We start from the raw sequence: 23,908 nt of genomic DNA, 5'->3' as shown, positions 1-23,908 counted from the left end.
CAGCCCAGGAGACCCTGATGCCTTAGAAAGCCTGGTCTCATTTGCATGCAGTGCAGTCTCCAGAAACATGGGGTGTCTCAGGCCACTTCCGGCCCGGCCCCCTGAGGTCCCACCACAGAGGGCTCCACCCTGATAACCCTGACCCGCTTGGGGGATGTGGTCTTACACAAACTGAAGTCCTCCCCTGAGAATGTCACAACAGAATCATCCCCCACCCCTCGGTGACCACAGTCCTCAAAACTGTGAGAGGACAGGTGGCCCCCAGAGGAACTTCCGGAAAAGAACCAGCAGGGGGATGCAGGGGGGTTGGGACTCCGGGGCCCCTCCTGCTCTGGTGTCAGCTCTGGGCTTTTCACTGGAGGCCTCAGCTGGCAAGGAGGACTTTCATGGCCCCAGGTGGGGTGGCTCTCGGGGTAGGGAGCACAGTGCCTTCTCAGCCCTACGGACGGGCAGGGGCGGGGCAGTCAGGCTCTGCCAATGCTGAGCTTTATGTGTTTTCAACCATCCTGTCGTCCTACAAGGCTTTTGTTCTGTTCATGAATCCATTTGCTCCACAAGCATTGGCTGAGCCCCCCCTGCAGGCACCATGCTAGATGCTGGGGACAGGGCAGACAACACTAGCACTGTCCCTGCCCACTGGAGCCCGCGGTCCACAGGGACATGGTTACTGCACAAGACCCCATGCGGGAAAGGCTTGCACAAGAGGGAACAGCAAGGGCAAAGGCTTGGGGTAGGAAGACACCTTGCACGCTGGAGGAATAGACAGCTCAGGCATCCAGAAGGTGGAAATAACCAAATGTCCACCACTGGATGAACAGATTGAGAAAACATGGTACCGTGCACACGATGGAATATTATTCAGCCATAAAAAGGACACATGAGGGGCGCCTGGGTGGCTCAGATGGTTAAGCGTCTGCCTTCAGCTCAGGTCTTGATCCCAGGGTCTTGGGATCGAGCCCCACATCGGGCTCCCTGCTCAGTGGGGAGCCTGCTTCTCCCTCTGCCTCTGCCTCTCCCCCTGCTCATGTTCTCTCTCTCTCTCTCTCTCTGTATCTCTGTGTCTCAAATGAATAAATAAAATCTTTAAAAAAAAAAAAAGGACACATGCTACAACGTGATCGATCTAGAGAATTCTGCAGAGCAGAAGAGGCCCGATACAAAAGGCCACATGGTGTATGATTTCATTTACATGAAATGTCCAGGACAGGCGAATGCAGAGACAGAAAGAAGACTAATGGTTGCGGGGGGGGGGGGGGGGGGGCGGGGGGGGGGGGCAGGGGGAGTGACTGCTCGTGGGGATGGGGTGATGAAAACGTTCTAGAATGGACCATGGGGACAGCTGCGCAACTCTGAGAATACACTGAAGACCACTTAATTGCACTTTGGTGGGTGGATTGTTCCGTGTGCAGGTTACATCTCAATAAAGATGTTATTAAGAAAAAAGGGGGGGTGCGCCTGGGTGGCTCAGTCGTTAAGCGTCTGCCTTCGGCTCGGGTCATGATCCCGGGGTCCTGGGATCGAGTCCTGCATCGGGCTCCCTGCTCGGCGGGAAGCCTGCTTCTCCCTCTCCCACTCCCGCTGCTTGTGCTCCTGCTCTCGCTGTGTCTCTGTCAAATAAATAAATAAATCTTAAAAAAAAAAAAAAAGTCAAGGTGTCCTCTTTCCCCGTACAAGGGGACAAGAGTGGAGGAGCCACTTCCCTGCGTGCCACGGCATCGAAGTCCTAGTGACTCTCTGAGGGAAAGGCTGGGTCTCAGGCGGGACTGAGGAGTTCAATGAGCCCAGCCTGACCTGGTTGGGAGCAATGGGGACAAAATTGGGGCCTGTTGGGGCCAATACTTCCAGCTCAGTGCTGAGAGCTATTTATACGACTTGTGCCCCACAAAGAGACAAGATGTGGAGAGAGGACTGAGTTTTCCTCCTGGGGCGCAAGACAAATAGTGATGCTGATAATGAGGCTGATGGCCAGGACGTTGATGGCAGCTCATCTCTCAGGGCCTACCAGGCGTCTGTCCCAGTCTGAGAGGCGCCATCTTGCTGGCTCGTGCCTGTTTTACCGACGAGGAGACTGAGGCTCAGCCTGCGGCTGTGCTGGGGGCAGGACAAGGGCTCAGAACCCAGCACTTGACTTGGCAAAATGGGTGCCGGCAAGGATCCAGATGAGAGAGTGGTGGGGGCACGACGGGGTCTGATGCTGACCGGGCAGGTTCAACAGGGAACGCGATGCCCCACAGTGGTGCTGTGGGTGCGTACACCTCTCCGTTCTCCTGGCGGGGGTCGGGGTGGGGCGGTGAGGGCAGAGCCGGGGGTCGGGAGGCTGCTTCTTCCAAGTCAGTCTTTTGGTCACGGTTGCATCTCCTCAGAGCTCGGGGTAACCGACCTCCTCTGCTTTGATCCGGTCTACACCTGGGGGAGGGATGAACATGGCACACTTGAGGAGGAGACGAGAGCCAAGGCGTGCAAAAGCGGAACGGCTCCAGAGGCCTCGCCGGCCGGACCTACACCTTAAATAACAGGCCTCCTGAGGACCCTGGACCCAATACGTGGCCATCCTAGTGCCCTTACAGGGGACATGGGGACATAAAAGTCCATTACCTTTAATCTAGTCCAATCTCTAATTTTACAGGTGAAATTAAAACCAAGAAATAAGATAAGCTGTAAAAAAAAAAAAAAATTTACTTTAAAATGAGCTTTAATTTGTTTGTTTTCCTTAAGTGCATTTATCGATGTAAACAGAGCATGTTAAGAGATTTCAGGGGAGAGCAGACTATTGCTGGTATGTCGGTTTTAATTCACAAAAGAAAAAACTACAATGCCAATGGCTTGGACTGACAGCAGCTTGGGGGGGGGGAGAGAAAGAAAGGCTCCCGGCTGACGCCCCTCCGACCTGGTTACCGGGTCCCAGTTGCAGTCCCTACAGGAGGGTAGAGCTGCCACAACAAAACCGGGTGAGGGCAGTTAAAAACCAACTCAGACCGCTCCGTGGTCAGTCTGTTGTTTGGGCCTCAGCCCGCGCCAAGCGAGGCCTCACGCTTCGGGCCCATCTGGCCAGAGGTGTGCACGAGCTCCCAGTCACCTGGGTCTGCTGCTGGAAATCAAAGACAGAATCACTTCATGACACTACAGATCTGGAAAAATAAAAATCTCAGCTAGAAAGTACGTCCAATTTGGAGACAGCGGGAGGGAAGAGGCGTTGGGGGCCTGCTTGGGGCGCCAAGAGGCAGATGCCCCAAGCACAGGTGGACCATGTGTGGTTGCGCGTTCAGGGTCACCTGTGGCCCTCGGCGCTCGGGTGGGGAATGCCAAGAGGCCTGCTGACCACGCCCCAGGCCCCGCCAGACTATAGACCAGCACCTGGCTGTGAACAGGAAGGGCCACCCCAAGCTTCTTTCCTCAGGATTTCCGTAATTTGTGCTTCCCTTTGGTTTGGTTTGACAGTTAAGAAGAGAGGGGGGGGCGGGGGGAGAATGTTTTTTTTTTTGTCACTTGTCCAAAACAGACAGAAGAGGAGAAAGTAGGCGTCAGATGTGCCAGATGGATGCTCCGTGGGCCCGGCATGCGTCGCCTCGCTCAGGGTGTGGAGCCTGGAACTCCCGGAACCCTCAACTGGCCTCTGGGGGCCTGGCTTCTGTGGTGGGGATGTGAACGGGCTTTCCGGTGGGGCTTTACTTGTATTGCAATGAGATGAGGATTAAAGGCCTGGAGGTGGAGGCCCACCATGTTGGCTGATGTTGATGGCCACACCTCAACTCCATCTTTCTCTCTGGTTACACGACGAGAGGGCCCGTTCAGCAGACATCAAGGGAAAAATAGCAAATTCTTAACTTATTCCATCTCCAAAGTTGAAAAAGATCAGACAGTTACTAAAATAAACAATTTCTCAATTGTGTCTGGTGGCCGTGGGCCCAGTGGCCGCGGCATGGCAGGGAGTGTTGGAGGGGGAGGGCCCCGGCTGAGTGAGGGACTCACTCAGGACAGGCACAGTCAGCTCAGCTGAGCGAGGCTCAGAGTAAGGCAGTGTTCCTCACAGAAGAACACATCGGAAAAAGCTGCTCCTCTTCTGCTGGTCTGGTGTGATTTTGACTCCTTGGTTGCTCCCTTGGGGACTGTTGCCTTCCTGAAATGGCAAAAAGTTTCCTGAGGTCATCGCTGAGCATCAGCTCTGTCTCTTGATCAACCAATGGACCAACCAACCACCCATCTGCCAGTCCATCCACCCCTCTCTCCCCTCCCATCTGTCAAACCTCCGTCACCTTCCAACCAGCCAACCAGACAACTGTCCCTTCCAACTGCCAACTCACTTTTCTCAGACCCACACGTCTGCTACCTACCCCCCCTTTCCCACCATCCATTCCCCCACCTCCTGTTCATCCCTTCAATATCTTTCCCATCATCTGCTCACCCCACCCATCTCAACCTCCTTTCCCTACTTCCTTCTCTCCATCCAACTACCCAACTGTGCTGAGTCCCTCGCAGTGAGGCAGCCCAGGGGCAGCAGAAAGACTGTCCCCTGGGATTGGAGGGGGGGAAGAGGGGGGTTGGGTTCAAGGTCACAATGCCACTCACACCTGGCTGGTCTCCACATCCCTGGGCCAAGGCTCTGACTCACCACCTCTCCCCCTGTCCGCCTTCTGCCCCACAGCTGGTATTGTAGGCCCTAAACTCTAATCTTGTCCACTCAGTCCATACTGAAACCCACCCATGCTCCATTTTCAGGGGGAATGCCCTAAATCCCTCACACCTCATTTGAAGCCTCTGCCTGTCATCTGGCCCCTGCCTACCCTGGCAACTCAGATCCTATTTTCTCCCATTCCACCCTGTTTGCACGGTTTAGTCCCCTTTTCTTTGACTAATTCCTTCTCATCTTTTTGCTCTTGAGTAAAACCCAAATTTATTCAAGTAACCATCGAATGCCTATGCCGTGTGAGGCCCTTGTGTGGGCACTGGGCATGCAATGGTGGGCAAATGGTCCTGCCTTGGGGAGTTCACACCATACAGGGAGACAAATCGCATGGGTCAACAAATAAGCAGTGATTTCCCATAGCAGCGAGTAACGAGAGAGAGAACAGACAGAGAGTGGAGAAGCGTTTTGATGGCGGTATCTGAACAGAGGCCTTGTGAAGTAAGGCCAGGGACAGTCCAGGGGTTGTGGTCAGCGGAGTAACTGCCCCACAAGATGTCCACACCCTCGTCCCTGGAACCTGTGCAGAAGGAAACCTGACACAGCGGAGGGACTTTGCAGATGTGTTTGAGCTGAGATGGGGAAAGCGGCCTGGATCATCCAGGTGGGCCCCACTGAACCCTGTGACTCCTTAAAAGCAGAGCAACTTCCCAGCTGTGGTCGAGAGAGTAGGGACGAAAGCAGCAGGGTCAGAGAGATGCTGAGCGGCTGGCTCGGAAGATGGAGGAAGGGCTCACAAGGCAAGGAAGGGCCTCCAGGAGCTGGACAAGGCAAGTAAACGGGTTCTCCCCTAGGGCCTCCGGGGATGAGGGCACCCCTGCCAACACCCTGGGTCTTAGTCTGGTGAGACCTGTTTCCCACTTGTGACCTCCGGAACTTTTACACGCATGTGTTGTGGAAGCTGCTGAGATTGTTACGGGAATGTGTTGGCGGTAGCTCCAGGACGCTGATGCAAGAGAGGAGCACTGCAGGTGGAGGGCAAAGTCCAAAGGAACATGGGGGGGGGGGGTTCAAGGAACAGGAAAGGGCCAGTGTGGCTGGAGCAGACGACAGGGACGCGGCGGGGAGAAGGTGGGGAGGGCGGCAGCAGCCTAGGCGGTGTGGAGTTTGCGCTCAGTGCAGTGAGGAGCGCTGGGCTGAGCAGAGCCGGGAAGCGCCGGAGGTCTGGGAGCAGGGTGGGCGCTGGCGGAGCCTGGCTTTCTAGGATGCTCTCAAGAGAGAGAAGACAGGGGCAGGCAGAGCTGACCACATCAGTGATTTAAGACAGATACGAGCTTGCCACTAGGAGACAGATACGCTCTGGAGAGCGAAGGCCCGGCGCAGTGATTATAGTCAACAGTGTTGACGCTATTACACCGTATTATAAACTTCAGAGTTGCTAAGCGAGACTCGATCGTAATTGGTCTCAACACAAAGAAGGAATGATAATTATGGGAAGTAATGGAGGTGTTAGTTCACGCTACTGCAGTAATCCTATTTCAGAATATCAACGTATTAAGAGCAATGCATCGTACACCTCAAACTTGCACGATGTTACATGTCAATTATATTTCAATTAAAAAGAAAAGGCAGAGAAGAAGTGGCATGGGGCTGCGACTCCGAATGTAAACGAAGGTGTTTTGTAGAAATTTCACCGTCTGTGATTTGGGGCAATTCGGTTCAGAAATGAGTAGGAACTTAACCGTCTGTGATTTAAAATTCGGTTTAGAAAAAGAGGAAACGCAAGGGCTACGGCTGCACATCAGTGCTTCATGCTCTACGGAAGTGATCCACGGGCCGAGGAAAGCAGAACGTCACCACAACGCTTAGCCTAACTGCCGGGGGCAAGTGTCAGAGGGATCATCAAGAATCTTGATTTTGCTGTCATGCTGAAGAGGAAAGAAAGGATAGGAAAACGACACGCTGTTCCTGGTCCGTGTGTTTGTGTGCGTGGATTGCTTCCTGTTTCGGCTAAAAGGCTGGTACTAAATTGATCATATCCCTTATGATTCCATTCACAGCACCTGAGAATTACGAAGGCACGTTTTAAATCAGATGTGAACTACCTGAGTGGTGTTTTGTGTCCTACGTGCCCTTCTGTGTGACCAGATGCAACTCAAGCGACACACAGATGGCTTTATGCTCTCGTATCAGACAACGAGGGGTGGGAAAGGGCCGGGGAAGAGTGGCCACTGGGATGGAGGCTCTGGAGCAAGACTCACAGCAGTGTTTAGGTGCTAAACACGCCCAGAGTATCGTCAAGTATGCAGACACGACCAAAGGCAGCTCTAGAAATACTGAGTACCTGGGACTATGAAACAAAAAAGCCAGAAAACAAACAAAAAGGGTGGATGGGGAGGGATCCAGGCACGACCCCTCTGAGGCCCCAGGGCCCTACTGAAGGTCACAGAGCTGTCCCGGCCTACAGAAGTGGGGAGGGACTCACTGAGACGGAGAGCCGGTGGCTGTCAGACACAGGCCTGCCGGTGGCCTCGTCACGGGGTGGGCTGTGGCTCTGGGCCTGCCTGGGGCTTTTCTGCAGGAGGCTCTCTCTCAAACATGCCGTCTCCCCGGCGGGGTGGAAAGGGCCGTGTGTCCCCGGCTAGCCCGTGTGCTCAGCAGGCAGCACCTGGCATGGAGCAGCTCTGAGCCAGGGAGGAAGGATGGAGCAGAGCAGTGCATCCGGGGGTGGAGGCCCAAACCTCTCCTGCTAACTCTCACCCCTTTCCCAGAGATGCGCTACCGGGTCTGCCTGGGCCCTAATGAGCAGGATCTGCCCGGAGATGCATCACAGCACTGAGGCCAAGCACAGCTGGATCCAACAGGGAGCCGTGCAAGGATTCAAAAAAGGACATACACTCACCAATTTTTTGTCCATTTTTGCTTTGATGTCTCTGGCGAGAGTGAAAAATGCCTGTGGAATAAGCGTGTCATTAATGCCCCTGGAGCAGGGAGCAGAGAGGGGCTTGCCGGTTCTGGGCTGCTCCATGTAGATGTGGTAGGACGATGGGGGGAGGGGCAGGGGGGCAGCATTAGGGCAGCTCCCTGGGTGTGGGTGTCCTGTCCAGCCCCATCTCCTGCCACTATGGGCTACTCCTGCCAACCTGTACCACCACCTCCCCTGAGTCAATGACCTGGGACGTGGGGACACCCCTGACAGAAAGGAAACTCAGGTTCAAAGGGGTCAGTGACTTGTCTGAAGGAAGGATCCAGGAGGACCTAGCTTTCCATCCCCGACTCCTGTGTTCTGTCCACTTTTGTCCCTGCTTCTGATGGGTAGGTGCAGGGCAGAAAGAAGGACAAGCCGTTCTTAGCCAAACAAGCTTCATGTGGGGTCCCTGCCAGCAGGAAGGCCAGGAAGGGCAGGTACCAGGTGAAAGGTTTGTCTCCCCATGCTTGACGAAGGCTCGACCTGGCCCTTTTGGGGGCCACATGAGGGAAAGTTCTGTTGTGGAGAGTGACTTGGGGTGCTGGAAGACAAGAAGCTTCCCTGGGGAGGGCCCACTTGGACTGGGCCCTGAGGGAATAGAGGGTCCGAGGAGGATGCTGCACAGGTGGCCCAGGACGGAGAGTGGTGGGCGAGGCCAAAGGCGTGGGCGGTGCACACCGGCTGGGGCTGGTAAGGGACGGCCTTCTGTGCCAGGTGTACGGGGTGGAGCTCAGGAGTGACAGGGAAGATCCACTTTAGAAAGATCACTGGGGTGGTGGGATGGAGATGGGCAGGTTAGCTGCGGGGCTGGCATCCCCGTGGAGGAGAGAGGGTGGCCTGGTCCGAGGCTCAGCCAGGGCTCCCTACTCCATCTGGGCTGTGACTGGGGCCTGTCCGGGCGGGTGGCGTGGCTAAGAGCACAAACTTGGAGCCAGGCCTGGGCACCAGTCAGCTGGGTCTGTCCGAGGCTCAGTTTCTCCACGTGCAAAACTGTGCCTGCTCCCCAGGCCCGCCCAAGAGCCACTGAGGTAATACCCTAGGTGGCCAGCCAGGCCCTGCACCTGCTGATGTCACAACATGGCAGCGGTTCCCCCAAGGGGTCTGGCACATGGCACTGCCCCAAAACTGCCTACCGGCCACCTGGCTAATAAGACAGCCCGGAGCCTGAGGTCAGTCCCTCTGAAAGAGCCTCCCCAGAGGGTGCAGCCTGTCCATCAGCCCGGAGGGGTCCGTGCTGTGGGCCCAGGACTCACGTTCTCCACATTGATGTTGGCCTTCGCACTGGTCTCCATGAACTTAATTCCGTAGTCCAGGGCCAGCTGTGAAGAAGGGAGACACACACTGAGGTGCACCTCAGCCACCAGGCGCCCCTGAATGCCACAAACTACCAAGTGGGGAGCAAGGAAGTTGGGGGGGATCTCAGGCCATGGATGTGACCTCCTGGGCTGCTCCCTCAAGCCCCCAGTGGACAGCAGGTGGTGAATGGGTGAATGTCCCTGGCAGGAAGATGGAGGGAGCCTGGTTCAAACCACAGCTCTGTCCCCTGCTCCCTGTGGTCTCAACAGGTTCCCATCAGATGCCATATGGGAGCACGCAGAGCACACCCCAGAAGCCCTCGTGCTTGCAGTCTTTAGATGGAAGCCCAGCTGGGTGAGAGCTTTCCACTCTCCCTTCCCAAGGAAAGCACCACACTGGCGCAACCAACGTGTCCTGGTTTGCCTGGCAAAGTCCTGAGTCCCAGGTCCCCTCAGTCTTGTACAAGCCAGGATGGCGGGTCATTGTATGCTCAGAAAGACTGTGAAGGAGTCTCCCCCAAAGCCCACTCCATCAGCAAGCAATCGGGGACCCTCTGCGGCAGAACAGGCCTCCATGCAGAGAACCCTAAAACCCTGAAGTCCCTCTGCCACGAGGAACCAGGCCCAAGCCGGTTGCCGTGCCCACCTTTTCTCCCCGTTCCTTGGAAACTTGTCTCTTGTCGTTCACATCACACTTGTTCCCGAGTATCATCTTTTCGACATCTGCAGAAGCATGCTGGGGGGAGGGGCAGACAGGGGAAGTGAGAGGTCAGATGGGACTACAGGCCAACACGCAGTCTATCACCTGAAATCAGCGTGGTGGGCCAAGACTGCTAGCACACCCTTGTACAGTTGACAAGCTGAAGGTCAGAGAGGCTGAGTGGTCTGTTCACGTCACACAGCCAATAAGAGCAAAGTCCAGGTTCTAATACTCTGACCAAGCACATGCCTTCTGGCTGCTGAGGACCGCTTCTCTATGGGCTGTGTCACCCAGGCTCTGAGGCCATCCTTGGGCTCCTGGCAGGGTCTGGCCTATGGGAAGCAAGCGAGGCTGGGCTATTTCCCCCTGCTCGCCTCCCTCCCTCTCTGGCTCCTCTGCTGGAGGCCCCAGCTGCTGTCCTGGGACCTTCTGCCCCACTCCAGCTCGCTCTGTTTGGGCTCTGGAAGTGGGCAACGCCTGTTTGGGCTCTGGAAGTGGGCAACGCCTGTTTGCGGTGGCCCCCCCCAACCTCAGCCAGCCCTGGGCTCCCACAACTGCCCCCCCAGTGCCTGATCAGAGCTCCTCCTCCAACCTTTTCCCAGGCCCCAGTGGAGGAGTCTGCGCTTCCCAAAGGACCTGGGTATGGGTCCTTCTCTGTGTAGCTCAGATCTGGTCTTGGTGAGACATGCTTCACTGCTCCCTGCCTAACTTCCTGTTAACTGCAAGGCCCCCTCTCGCCCACTGGCCAGAAATAGCAAGTTTCCACAAAGACAGGAGCAGTTCCTTGTCCTCAGCCAGGGCCCAGCCACCAGCCAGCCAATGTGGGGTTGTCAGGACGGTGGCCTGGTGCCACTGCTCAAAGAGGCCAGCAGTGACGTGACCTTTGACCGTGGCTTTACGGATGGGTGAAGTCCTCTGGCTACACCTCAGACCCGAAGCCCCACCTGATGAATCATCAAGAGCCGCAAGTGCCATTGTCCAAGAAGGCTCTGCGGGTGACAGCAAGCTCTATGGGAAGCCGAAAGGCGAGGACACCATCTCTGGGCTGGGAAGGTGGGGCTAGCAGGCCCTCCTTCCCAGCCGGCTGCACTACAAGAGCTGTGGCCAGAACACAGGTAGCTCAGACCAGCTCACACCCTGCTCTGCTGAAACTCAGCACTGTCTGAAATGCCTCCCCACCACATCCACCAGACACGAGGTCATGCCTATTCTAGAACCTTCCTTTTCTGCAAAGCACCAAATGCTCATGGTGATCAAGAGCCTGGATATCCCTTCTCTCGTGACTGAGACACTGCCCAAACCCAACAGCCCCGCTGGGGAAATGGGCTTTCAGGGCCACCGTATAATGAGGCCAGGCCCACGTGTGGTCTCCAGGGTCAGCTGCCTGGCTTCTAGTCCCCATTCTGCGTATGTCCCTAGCTATGGGGCTCTTGGCAAGTGACTTCTAGGGGCCTCTGTGCCTCAGTGATCTCATCTGTGAACCAGGAGAGGACATGTATGAAGTTCCTGTGCATGTGAGGGCTTGCAAGCCTTACCTCCTCAATGTTCCGAATCCAGTTCCGGATGTTGTCAAAGGATTTCTCGTTGGTGATGTCATAGACCAGCATGATGCCCTGCGCGGAGGGAGACAGACACGCGCGCTGCACAAGCTGAGAGCTAAGAGGGAGGCCCCAAGCAAGGTGGGGTGGCTGGGACCAATCCCAACAGGACACCCCTCTCACGAACTCCCTCCACTCCACCCCTGCAGCCCGTCCTTCTGCTAGACTGCAGCACCAGCTCCTCCCAGGTCTCCCAGGCTCTAGTCCTGTCTACCTAGCCACCAAGGTGACCCTTCACCCTACAGACCAGATCCCACCAAACTCATGCTTATAAACGAGCCTTGCAGGCTCCCCAGTGCCAGCAGGGTAAGTACGGCCCACGCCCTGGCAGCCCACGAGGTCCTGCCGACCTCCCAGCCTCATGTCTCACAGCTCCCTGCCCTGCAGGCTGTGCTCCATGGCCCCGGTGCCCACTGGGCCCCTCTCACGCCCACTCCCTCACCCCACCCTGCCTGAGTCTCCTCTGGGCACTCTAGCATGACCTCTCATCTGGCATCTACTATGTGCCAGGTACTGCAGCAGGGTCTCCCTGAAGCCACACAGGTCCTGGTCAGATGGGTGCCACGGTTCCCACTCTGCAGACGAGGACCTTGAGGTGTGGGGATGGCTAGGCCCATCTCCCATCCCATGAGAGAGTAAAGGGCACAACTGGGGCCTGAACCCTGACACCCCTGTGCGTTCCAGTGACTCCACCTAATTGGGGGCCAGCTTGGAGCACAGGGCTGGGCAGCACTGAGGCCCGAGGTTCCATAACCAATGTATGAGCACCTAGGAGACAGTCCAGGGGTCCCGAAAGAGCTGCAGAGTGAACCCACCTCCACCTGGGCCCATGATCTTGCCATCACTGAGCAGGGCAAATATACTTGCTTGATACAAGGGAAACTGAGGTACACAGAAGTGACCTTTAAGACTGAAGCCCAGGCAAGGCTAACTCTGAAGAAGCTGATCACACCATCTCCCGTTAGGAACCTCCCTGGGCCCTCATCAGGACCAAGCAATGCTGAGGGCCACCTCTGAGGCCCATGACCCCAGCTGTCCTGCCCCGGCCTGGCTTACTCAATTCCCTCAGGCTACCCCCTCCAAGGGGCCAGCCCGCACCCATGACCTCTGGTGCTAGCTAGTAAGTCTCTGAGGCTGCCTGAGTCTGCAGAGTAAGAACACGGTCTGTGGGTGCTGGGGGGGGGGATCATTGGGAGACTCTGTGACAAAACCTCAAAGACGGGGCAAGACAGCCACTGCAATCCCGAATCCTGGCCATGAACCTGAGGGGACACTGAGCGGCCTTGTAGCCTGCCCCAACTACAGCCATGGCCAGGACCCCTCAAAAATGCCATCTGGGGGCCCTTTCTCAGGGCTCTCTTGGGGAGACCAAGCAGAGGCCACTTGAGGGATAACTCAACGGAGCTTTTAATGGCTGTGCTCTCCACCACACCCCAGCCAAGGCCAGCGTGAGTAGAAGATTGGCGTGCAGACTCCGTAAGTCAAGCATTGTGGAGGCCTCTGCCCTGCAGTTGCCCTCTGGCCATCAGGGGCAAGAAATGACACAGGGTCCCGAGGCCTCCCCATTTGTTTATCCAGGGACTGGCCCCTCTGCTGGCCCAGGACTCTGGCCACCACCAGCAAGTTGATGCCACAGGCTCAAGATTCCAAGGTGCCAGATAATCACCAACCACGGGGTGCAGGCAGTGGGTAGAGCTCTATCAGGAAAGAGAAGTCCCTAGAAAACAACGGATCACTCTATTCCAGGTCCTCCCGGAAACTCTCCTTGGAGCTCCAAATGATCATTTTCCCAGCCCTCGTTGGGCACAGCTCCCCATATCACGCTGTAAGCTCATGATGGGACAAGAGACATTAAATGTTGCCCAAATTTCGGACCCAAGAGTCTAGTACTATGGCAGGGAGAGGATGATGGCTTCCATGGTGGCAATATTCTCTGAGCTGTCCCGTGAGGTTACCACTGGCCTCACATGGCTCTGGGGTAGCTAAAATGCACCTGGTGCTACCAAGGGGCTGGATTTCTTATTTTAATCAATTTAAACTCAAAGACTACACGTGGTTGCTGGCTTCTATAATAGGTTAGCATAGATCTAGGACTGCAAACCACAAACACTTGGGGCTGGGGAGGGCCACACAAATGGCTCAGCCTAGTGTCACCAGGGGCTGGTTGAGGATGTGGGCACTGGAGACAACCAATCAGTACTGGCCTAGCCATCTACCCTCTGCGTGAACTTAAGCAGGGCACAAAACCATGCTGAGCCCCAGGTCCCCCATCTGTAAAATGGGGATAACCATGGCACCCATGCTCAGGGGTTAATGGCCAAGACCTGGGCCCAGTAGCTGGCCCAGGAAGGGGTTCAGTGAATGGGTCAGTGGGGAGCTCTTTCAGGTCAGACAGGGATGGGGCCTACTTGAGGCCACACAGTAGAAGCTCCCCCAGGACCCCAGATCCCCGAGGCCCCTGCCTCACCAGAGCACAGCAAGGTGAGAGGAAAATGAGTAAATAAATTTTAATGAGGAGTGCTAAGGTTGCAACCCACATGACTGAGTTTCTATTATGTTTCAGAAGCTGTGTAGGATACTCTAAATACTTAATGCCTTAATTCATTTCTGTAGTCCGCCAGTATTTTCTAAACACCCATCACATACCCACCATGGTCCTGGGCACAGGGCACGTGGCAGTGACCAAGATGTGGCCCTGCCCTCACAGAGCTGATGGTCTAATGGAGGAAACAGGTATTTATGCAGTTATAGGATGGGGTGTACACTGGGAAGGGCGGGGTGCAGTGGAAGCTGGAAAGGGGGAGCTGGCTCTCCATCCTCACAGCTGCCTGGAACACAGTCCTGTTCTCTGTCCCACTTTCCAAGTCAGGAGATGGAGTTCAGAGGGTGACCCAAGGCACTCAGCCAGGCTGCAGGCGTCTGCCTCCCTCTCCCTCTGGCCCCTGAGCACTCAGCTCTGTACATGCCTCACACATGCACGATCCACTCGAAGCCCTTGAGGGCAGGAACTCCCCCCATTCCAGGTCATCCTCTACACCTAGCTCAGGCCTGGCCTAGAGAAGGTGCTCAGTAAAAGTACTGGAGGGATGAGGAATGAGTCTTCCTAACACATCACCCTACCTCTGGCCCAGGTGACAAATATAACGGCCAACAGCCCAGAACAAGTCAGCTCCTGGATTGTTCTTCAAGTCTTCAACAGCAGATTCCATAGAGACTACGTGGGCCACGTGAACGCTCCTAAGTGTTGGGGCACGCCATCTCCAATTTCACTGACCTCACCTGGAAGAACCGGCTTCCTGGGTCTTCCCTCATTCCCAAAGAATTAGGTTTCCTTAAACCCTGCGTTGTCTCTAAAGCAGAAGAGGATGTGTGTGGAGGCAGGGCACACAGTCTTCTCCTGAAATTAACCTGGGACTGAGGACCCCTGAGACCCCGAGCATGGGCTCCCCAGAAACATCCAGGCTTTGGTATTCAAGACGGTGATGTTCATTTTGACTTTAAAAAAAAAAGAAAAGAAAAAGAAACAAAAACCAATCCATACCATTGCTCCCCTGTAGTAGGCTGTTGTGATCGTCCGAAACCGTTCCTGACCAGCTGTGTCCCTAAAGCAGAAGGGATACCAATGACAGCAAACATGAATAATCATTACAGTGGGAACAATGGACATTTACCCAGGATGGACACCCTGCTTTCTCACGGGTCATTTCCTGATTCACCGTCCTGCTCCATGGCAGCACCCCCATTCTCCCTATTCTTACAGAGAAGGAAACGGTGACTCGGGTGTTAAGGACCTGCCCTACTGGGCCTAAGTCATGTCCCATGTTCCCCTATGACTTCTCTGTTTCCTAGGGGTTCTCCCCAGAGTCTCTGGGTCACCGAAGAGCCAAGTCAGGTATTATCTGTGAAAGTCCAGGGCCCACATGGGTCTGGGAAGGGCTGGTTCCATGGTGGGTGGGCTGAGCTGGGCAACCTCAGCGGGGCCCCGGAAGCACTTCTGCACTTGCTGTTTTGGTGGAGGCCAAGGAGAAAGCCCTTCCTCACTGGTGCAGAGGCGACACTGGGGTGAGACATGCCGTGCCCAGCCCAGCTCTTGGCACGGAGGGTATTCAGTGTTTGGGATGAAGAGGACTTCACTGATTGGTGGCAGAGCCAGGGCAAGACCCGAGTCTTTTGTCTCTGGACCCAGGGTTCCTTTCATGACCCTGCACCCCCTTCCTCCCCTGCCGAGGGCGCTGCCTCTCTGGACCGCAACAGAAGTGCCTCACTTGGGGCTCTGCTGACTTTCTGATGCCAACAGCAGGTGACATTAGTGGTTACGAACAGTCATTTTATTCTCAACCGTGACCCTAGTCTAAAAAAGTGTTATGAAAGTCTCTAACCCCGTGGATACTGCTAAGAGCAGAAGGAGGAAGAGAGGGGAAGAAGAAAGCGAAACTTCTGTCTGTGGCTGCAGTGCCACTTTGGACTTCGGGCACCAAGGCTCCTGGGAGCCGCACGTGGCAGGTAGAGGTACTTCTAGAGGCAGCCAGAAACTGCCTGATTCCCAACTGACAGGGCGTTAGGCCTCATCCAGATTTGGACCCTAAAGTCTGAGTCAGAGGTGAACGCCACGGAAGCCGACGGGATGCACTCAGCGAGCAGGGCAATGCTCGCGCTCTGACACCGGGGTGAGGGAGACAGGCTGCAGGGAGGGTGGCTCTGTGGCCCCTCTCACGGCAGCCCCTCTCACCACAGGTGCTTGCTGGGACTGGGAGACTGCACCACCCTCTCAAATAGGACTTCTCTTTAACTTTGCTCAGGGCACATACTTCCCTGTCAGTGATGTGGCTATAGGGAGGGACTCCCCTCCATCTGACCATCTGAGCTCAGCCTTCCTGGTGCCATGGGCTACAGACCACAGTTGGCGTCAGTGACAGGGATTCACAACGTCTCTAATTTGATGTATCACAAGAAATCAGCCCCAGGTAAGTGGAATAGAAATGGGTCTCACCATTGGGCCCAGGCCTCAGTTTATTTTTGGTTCTGGGGTTTCGGGTCTGTGTGTGAGAGAAGTAAGGCCTGGGCTTCCCCACAACAGAAGAGAGGAAATGATGTCTCGCCTCCTTCAGCGAGCTGGTAGGCTCAAGAGGAAATGCTGGGCTGGGGAATTTCGCTGCCCCGCAGCCTTCATCACTGCCTGGGCACAGAGGGCTCTCCAAGTTCAAAGGAAGTAGGCCACAGGGAAGCCCAGACCCAGTTGTGCCCGCATCGGAATGCTGAGCTGACCAGGACTAGCAGCTATGTCCCCAGAAGGTGCTGACAGAGACTGCAGGTTCCTGTAACCAGCAGAGCACAGTCCCTGAGGTTTCTGAAGAAAGCCTGACGTGTATGGCTGGGCACAAAGAGATGGAGGCCATGGTCACAGGGAGGGGGAAAGAGGCACAGGGCTTCTGGCTCTAAGTGCTCACTGGCAAGGGGCTGATGGTGGCAACGACTCTTACCATATCTGTAGCTTAATTCTCTTGCCATCAAGCTCTATGGTCCTAATTTTAAAGTCAATTCCTGAAAGAAAAGGAAAAACAAAAAGGCACATCACTGTCAGCCAGCCCATCTCCCAAGCTGCATCTGAGGCGGGCACTGCCGACCTGTGCAGGTAACAGCATCCACGGCTTATGGAGCACCTGTCTGGCACCACGCATGTGGATTCTCGGAATCACAACAAATCTGGAGGCACCTGGACAGCTTTCTCCTCTCATGGAAGGGGGGCTGAGGTTCAGATGGCAGACAGCTGCCCAGAGTGAAGCTGCAAGCGGCACAGCTGGTGGGCAAACCCAGGTACTTCAGGTGCCAAAGCCTTGTTCTATCCCTTCTCCCACCAGGCTGCCTCTCGGGGTGGGCCTCCATAAAACACTTTGCAGGCCAGAGCCCCACGCTTCCCACCACCCAGCACCAGGCCCTCCAGGCACACAGGGCATGGAGCCCAATGACACCCCACAATGTCACTCCCACGGCCTCCAGGCCTCCAGCTTTCCCACCTGCTGTTCCTTCTCTGCAGGCAGTCCCCACTCTGCCCACCTGGCAGTCCAACAAACTTTCTCCTTTAGGACATGCTGGAAGGTCACCTTCCAAGAAGCTTTCCTCACCCTGCCCAAGACCTTGTCCCCTTTGCCCAAGACCAGGGTGACCTCTCAGCCTCTTCAGGTGTTCTCCAGGCTCCTACCCCCTCAGTCCCTTCCCAGGCTTTCCAAACCACATTCAACCATGTCAAAAAGCTAACCTCTGTTCCAAACTTTCCAGTGTGTCTGCCAATGGATGGATGAACAAAATGGGGTCCATCCATACTACCACCCAGCCATGAAAAGGAATGAAACCCTGACACACGCTGCAACATGGATGAACCTTGAGAACATCATGCTGAGTGAAAGAAGCCAGACATGAAAGGTCACAGAGTGCAGGACCCCATTCGTATGAATTCTCCAGAACAGGCAAATCCAGGCAAACAGGAGATCAGCAGTCACCAGGGGTTACAGGGGAAATGGGAGATTCAGGGGGTTGAAAAGGGGTTTGGGGTTTCTTTTTGTCATAACAAAAATGTTCTAGAATTGGCTGCGGTGATGGTTGTACAACTCTGTGAATACACTAAAAGCTGCTAACTTGTATGCTTTAAACGGATGAACTCTATGGTTCATGAATTGTATCTAATGAAACTGTTAAAAAAAAAAAAACACACACTTTCCACTGGCTTCCCATCACCCCCTCAGCCCCAGAATACCCCAGAATAAAGTGAGAAGAGTTGCGTGTGTGCTCCCAGGTCCTGCCCAGCCTGGCCCCCTCTCCACACCCGTGGCTCACGTGACCGCTTCCTAACTATCCCTAGCACGATCTGGCCTCGGGGCTCTCATGCTCACTCTTCCTGTTCTTGCAATGTTGTTTCCTTCCACAGCTACCTGGCTCTCCCCGGCCCTTCACTCAGGTCTCTTGTTCAAGTCACCTCCTCCGGGGAGCCTTCCTGACTGTCCTCACTCTCTCGCCTCCCACTTCTTTTTCTTCTTCATGCACTTTTCCCTGACAGTGTATACTTGCTCCATGAACCTGGGGATAAAACTTGCCCATCTGAATGCCCTGCATGGAGGGCAAACAGTCCAAATCTCCACCCATGAAGCCTTGAGGCTGAAGCCTGGCTTGACCCCTCAGAACTGATGATGGGGATGCTAATTCCATCCCTGTCCACCTCAGGAACTGTCCAGGGGACCACAGGGAATATCAGACTGCACGTGAAATTTGCCCATTAGAACATAAGCTCCAGGAGGGCAGGGACTCAGACGTCTCGCTCACGGCTGTGTCTCCAGTAACTCAGCGCGGCAGAGGCCAACTACGTATTTGCTAGAAACTGATCGCCCAGTCCTGCTCACACACCTTGACTACAGGCCTTGTTACATTTCTGTTGCCCTCTGATTCAGCCGAGTCATCTCCGCAGCCCCGGCAGCCCTGCTGACACACGGCAGGTGTCGGGAAGGATGGCAGGACGACAGAACGAAGAGCAACGGGGTCTACGTGGCACTGCGTGGTTTATGAAGCACTTTGATGCTATGCCATCTGCCTCCCGGAAGGAATGGGTGAATGGGGCCCTGAGGAGACAGTGGAAGCTGAGCCAGGCTGTAAAGAACCAATTCCAGGAGCCACAGGGCCAAGTTCACACCACAAATGATGGATGGAGCTTATGAGAATAGGCTTTGGCAAAATGAAACACGGGCAGGAAACAAAGAGCCACTTAATCCTTGATCTATAAAGAAAATCCAGAGGTACACTTAGTGCCAACAGAGAATCACCTTTATGCATTCAGTTGTATTTTAGGACTAAGAGGCCCAGTGCTGTTCCTTCCTAAAACACCCACCCCCACCTCCTGTCACAGACACACAGGGACATAGAAAATCAAAAAGCACTGTTTCATCGGCAAAGTCCCACAGCAACACTCTTTCCTCTCCTCTTCCTGGGTTTCACTAACAAACCAAATTTAATTAGGAAGTGTAAACTTTACAAGGCTAAGAATTATGAGGCCATTACTTCAAGGTCAAGATGAATTAAATTTTCTTAGGAGACAGAGGCCTGCAGGAAAACTACAAATGTAATGGGAATACCAAGGTGGGAGGGAGGGATTCTGGGTTCAAGGGCCACCTGTACCTCCCCAGGTGACCTTGCCCAAGTCATGTCTTTGTCTTGAAGTGGAGGCCAGTCTCCTCAGAACCCTCAAGTGCTAGACTGGGTTTTCTGGTCAAGAATTAGGAACCAAACAAAAAGCCCAATTCCTGAACTGATCTCACTAGTGCTTGCGAACAGGAAGTCTCTGATGCTGGGAAACTGAGGTCTGGGTTGAGAGCAATCCACAGCCTGACAGGAGTTAACATCACTTCCTGATTGGTGGAGATGCAAGGGTTATCCCGAAGTTTGACCCTGGGGTTGTGGAGGGGGAGGAATCAGAAACATCTGTGTCCAAGGATGGGATGCTGTCACTGCAGGAGCCATTCTGCTTCCTCCAGGCAGCCTCTGGCCATGATGACAACCCCTTAATTCACTGTACATTTCTGATCCTCAACCATCCAGGGCACTGGTCAAGGCAGACAGTGTTACTCCTAAACTGAAGAAACAGGGCTCAGAGAGACTAGGTGCTTGTTCAAGGGCAAACGGTGGCTGGAAAGCAGGCATGGCCATTTCCGGTCCAATTCTTTCTCCTCTGCATCCAGCGTATAACTGTAAAGTGCAGCTTTACAGGAGGAGGGCAAGGTTGGAAAGAGCAGCTCATCATGGGGTTCACGGAGATAGGTGATTGGGTTCAAGTTACACACGGGTAAAGCAAAACCCGGTCCCCAGGTTTTCCCCATTCAGAATCAACTCCTGGGCTTGGTGACCATTCTGAAGTAAGGCTGCAGAGCTCACAGGCCACTCCGCTTGATCAGTGTTACTTCCAGGTCAAACGTTTTCACGCGGGCAAAGGCTGTTTTTGCGGCATGGGGAGAAGTCAGCTCCACTTTTGTGGATATCAGAACTGAGAAGCAACAAGCCAATTCTGTTCAACCACAATGTGGGCTGGTTCTGTGGGAAAGGCTGTTCTGCAAAGTGACAACCGGTGTCCTGGGCCTCAAGATAGGGAAGTCAGGGCTGTCTGTGGCAGCGGCTGATTTTGGTTTCTCACTAAAGTTTTTATCTGGCATCTCCTTGGGGATGACAGGTCCTAGGGCAGGCAGCTGTCACTTGCCATTGCTGTCACCCTCAAGTGATGGAAGGTTGGGCAGAGAAAGCCTCCAGACTCCTTCTCACCATTCCTTCTACAGTAAATTCACTTGTGGGGGAACAGGGTCAGGGAGAGGGGCTTAACCCCTGAACATTCCAGAGGAAAAGAGCAGGAGAGAGCTGGTTTAGAGTTCTGGCCCTCAGGTGGACCAGCTGTGGTTGCCCTGGGGGCGAGTGCTCATATCTCTCTGGGATGGTCGAGCCTTGAGTTTTGGGGTTAGACCCACATGGATTCAAATTCCATCTATGCCACCTGCAGACTCTGACCTTGGGTGAGTCTCGTCTCTCCCTGGGCCTCAAATTCCTCGTTTGTGAGACGGGCTCATAAGAGCACCTAACACTGAGGACTGGAGGGTGTGATAATGCACATAAAGCGGCTAGCACACAGTAAATGCTTAATAAGGTCAGATGTCATAGGCCTCTTCCTATGGCCTACTCCCCGAGCCTGTTTCACTTCTGACTCCAAAAGAACAGCTTCGAAGGGCTGCTGTGTGGACAGAACGAGATGACCGGCGCCAGGACCCCAGCCCAAGACACGTACCTCCTGACGACCAGGCTGAGGGCTGGAGCCTCAGTCTCCCTATCTGCAAAATGGGCACTTGGTTCCCTCCCCACCAAAGCCCGGGAACTCCCGAAAGGCGGTGGAGGCGGCTGCTCTTCTCCCCTCGACCCTCTCAGATCCCTGGATCCGTCCGGCCCAGCCGCTCCCTCAGCCCCAGCCCTTCAGGGGCGCGCCCGGCCCGGGCCTCCGGCGTCCCCGGCCGCTCCCCGGCCCCGCTACCTATGGTGGAGATGAAAGTTGAGTTGAAGGCGTCCTCGGAGAAGCGGAACAGGACACAGGTCTTCCCCACCCCCGAGTCCCCGATCAGCAGCAGCTTGAACAGGTAATCGTAGGTCTTCGCCATATTACACTCTCTCCCCGACGGGAAGTGCGGCCAGCGCCTCGCCACTGGCCGCTAGCCCCGTCCATCAGCGCCGAGCCCGCCCCCTATTGGCTCCGGGCCCGCCGCGCGTCACCGCGGCCGTCGCCCGCTCCCGCGCCCCGCCCGTCGCGGGGAGACCTGGGGAAGGGGCGAGCAAGGCGCGGTGCCGGAAGCGGCCCGAACGCGCCGGCCATTGGTCGGCGCTCGGGACAGGGCGGGCTCCAATTGGCCAGCAGTGAGGAGTCGAGGGGCTTCAAACGAAGACCGGGGGGGCGTGGCATCCCGGGTCCCCGCCTTCTTCCCCTCGACACAGAGGCGGCCCCGCCCCCCGGTGGGAGGGGGGAGAGCGGGGAGCGTCTCCAACGGCTCCGCGAGCCCGCAGCTCGGGGGCGGGGCTTGGGGCGCGTGCGTACGCTGACCCGGGAGACCGTTGGCGCCGGCAGAGGGCGCACGCGCGGAGGGTTCTCCGGCTCCCGCCCTCACGGCCTGCGCAGCCTCCGTAGGCGGCGGGAAGAACGCGGGAACCGACCGCGAAGGTGGCCTTGTCGTCTGGAGACCGCTGTATCAGGCCAGGGGGAACCCAAGAGGAAAGGGGAGTGGGGATGCCCGTCATAGTCGAAGCGAGGCCCCCTCGAGACTTCCTCCGGAGGCTCAGCGCTGGCCCGGGGACTACTTAGGGTTACCCAGGCCTGCGCCACCGGAGCGGCTTCACCGCCACCATCTGCGCCGAGGCCCGCGGGGACTCCTCGCGACGCGCCCTCGGACCTAATTAGAGATTGTCCAGACCACTGTCTGCCTGCAACTTTCCCCCCGAGCCCTGGCAACCCCAACCCACTCGGCCGCCAAGGGAGCTGGGGTCGTGAGGATCCTAGGTGATCGTTCTGAGCATTGTTCTTTGCCTGCAGGTGGTGTCCGCTCTTAGAAAAAATACACGGAAAGTAGTTAATCCCCACCCTAACCCACGGGGGTTTCCTGCCTTTTTATGGTGAGAAAACCGAGGCCAGAGCTTCAGTGATTTTTCCCAGACTCCAGGGTTGGAAGTTGGGTTCGAGCTCGGACGCGCAGGCTTCGGAAGCCTGAGGTCACCAGGTTCCTGCGGGTCAGAGGTGGGCCATGGTGCCGGCGGGGCGTTGAAGAGGCGTCTAGACTCGCGGCCCTGGCCGCCCCTCTATCCCTCCGCAGCCCACTGCGAGAATCTGGCTGGCTCCGGTTGGGGAGAGCTTCAAGCGGAGCCGCGCCCACGTCGTCGTCGGTGCCACTGGCCACCTTCCTGGGTCGCTCCCGATTCTACTTGCTGGCTTCTTCTGTCGCCCACGATTCCCCTTCTCTGAGTGCTGCTTCTCAGATTGTATTGCAGTCTTCGGGGTCTCCGCGTGTCCTTTAGTAGGAGTTCCCCCCTGGTCCCAGGTCTACTCGCACTCTGGGGGAGCTCATTCACTCCTGTGTCTGCTAGTAGCATCTCCACGCGCAGGTGATTCTTTGAGGAAATCCGTAGCCCGGCCATCCCTGTGTCCAGCTGCTTTCTGGATTTGGCAGAGGTACTTAAACATGTCCGCAACTGAACGTGGCAACTTCTACTTAAACTAGCCTGGCCGGAATTACCTTCTGAGTGAAACCGAAGTCATCCTTGACACAGCTCTTTCATCCCCTCACATCTTGGTTCTAGATAGTTGAACCTCGTTCTTCTCTCCACTGGTCTTCCTGATTATTCTGTTCTCTAATCTAGATTTCACTCTGCAGTGTGCTCATTCTGAAACACTTACCCAGTACCCATCCAGGGTCTGTCAGGATCAGGGCTTCACAATCTGGCCCTAAGCTCGCCCTGTGTTCCACATACACTTCATGGGATTGGGAACCCCCAGAGATCTGAGATCAATTTAATAAACATTGAACACTTCTGTTAAGGGCAGAGGCACGAGATTGACTGTAACAGTATCCTGAGATTACTTTTTTTTTTTTTTTTTAGTATCCTGAGATTAGATTGCAGCCCAAGGGGGTAGGCAGGAGGGAGAGAACAAGCTTCAGGCTAGTAATGGTAGGGCCCTTAGAGAAGGCAATTATACTTTAGTTATTGATATTCCCTGCATCTACCATCTAAACAAGCTCACAGCATCAGCTAAATGTTGAATTAATATGAAGGAAATGTTTTTAATTGTACTTAGTGACAAAAAGTTGTTTGCATGCCACATTGTTTTAAAGGCTTTCATTTCTCTTTTTGATTCCCTACCCCACTTCCCCAAGATCAGATCTTGAGGCAGGTATCTGAGCAATTCAGGTAGTGAAACTGCAGTCATCTTTGACACTTTCTTAAGTTACCCACCAGCTGGTCAGCTGTCTTAAGATTACTTCCTCCACATCACTTCTTTTCATTCCATGGCAAGCACTACCTGGGATAATGGAAGCATCCTCCTAACTGGCCTTAATGCCTCTAGTCTACTCCCATTCTAGTCCTTCCTGAAAAGGACTAAGTGGATTTTTGTAATATGTTTCTTTGTTGATTGGTCTTCAGCAGCTCTCCACTCCTGACCAAATTAAG

General features: G+C 55.2%; 1 protein-coding gene across 2 annotated transcripts; it reads right to left on the bottom strand.

The window, feature by feature from the left end:
- Positions 1-2,674: 2,674 nt before the first annotated feature.
- On the bottom strand, positions 2,675-21,421 carry RAB8A (RAB8A, member RAS oncogene family). Of its 2 annotated transcripts, none has more exons than XM_073900916.1 (8): positions 21,231-21,421; positions 16,663-16,723; positions 14,724-14,784; positions 11,120-11,197; positions 9,531-9,620; positions 8,843-8,908; positions 7,524-7,574; positions 2,675-4,137 (listed from the first exon to the last, which is right to left on the bottom strand). In XM_073900916.1, the coding sequence occupies exons 1-8, from the start codon at positions 21,352-21,354 to the stop codon at positions 3,985-3,987; spliced, it is 684 nt and encodes a 227-aa protein (XP_073757017.1). In that variant the 5' UTR covers positions 21,355-21,421; the 3' UTR covers positions 2,675-3,984. The 2 variants fall into 2 exon arrangements, with proteins under 2 accessions (XP_073757017.1, XP_025740770.1); XM_025884985.2 differs by having other exon boundaries at positions 2,675-4,117; positions 21,231-21,414.
- Positions 21,422-23,908: the final 2,487 nt, after the last annotated feature.

Source organism: Callorhinus ursinus, unplaced genomic scaffold (assembly GCF_003265705.2).
Source record: "Callorhinus ursinus isolate GAN/ISIS: 27379988/994484 unplaced genomic scaffold, GSC_fseal_2.0 scaffold15, whole genome shotgun sequence".
NCBI lineage: Eukaryota > Metazoa > Chordata > Mammalia > Carnivora > Otariidae > Callorhinus > Callorhinus ursinus.
This window is presented reverse-complemented; position numbering and strand designations above follow the sequence as displayed.

What these genes read in the sequence shown, in the direction of transcription:
- RAB8A (XM_073900916.1), bottom strand. Translation starts at nt 21,354, where the DNA reads ATGGCGAAGACCTACGATTACCTGTTCAAGCTGCTGCTGATCGGGGAC. An exon ending in AGAATTAAGCTACAGATATG is followed by an intron (nt 14,785 to 16,662) that starts GTAAGAGTCGTT and finishes CTTCTGCTTTAG; the next exon opens with GGACACAGCTGGTCAGGAAC. An exon ending in CCAACATCAATGTGGAGAAC is followed by an intron (nt 7,575 to 8,842) that starts GTGAGTCCTGGG and finishes CTTATTCCACAG; the next exon opens with GCATTTTTCACTCTCGCCAG.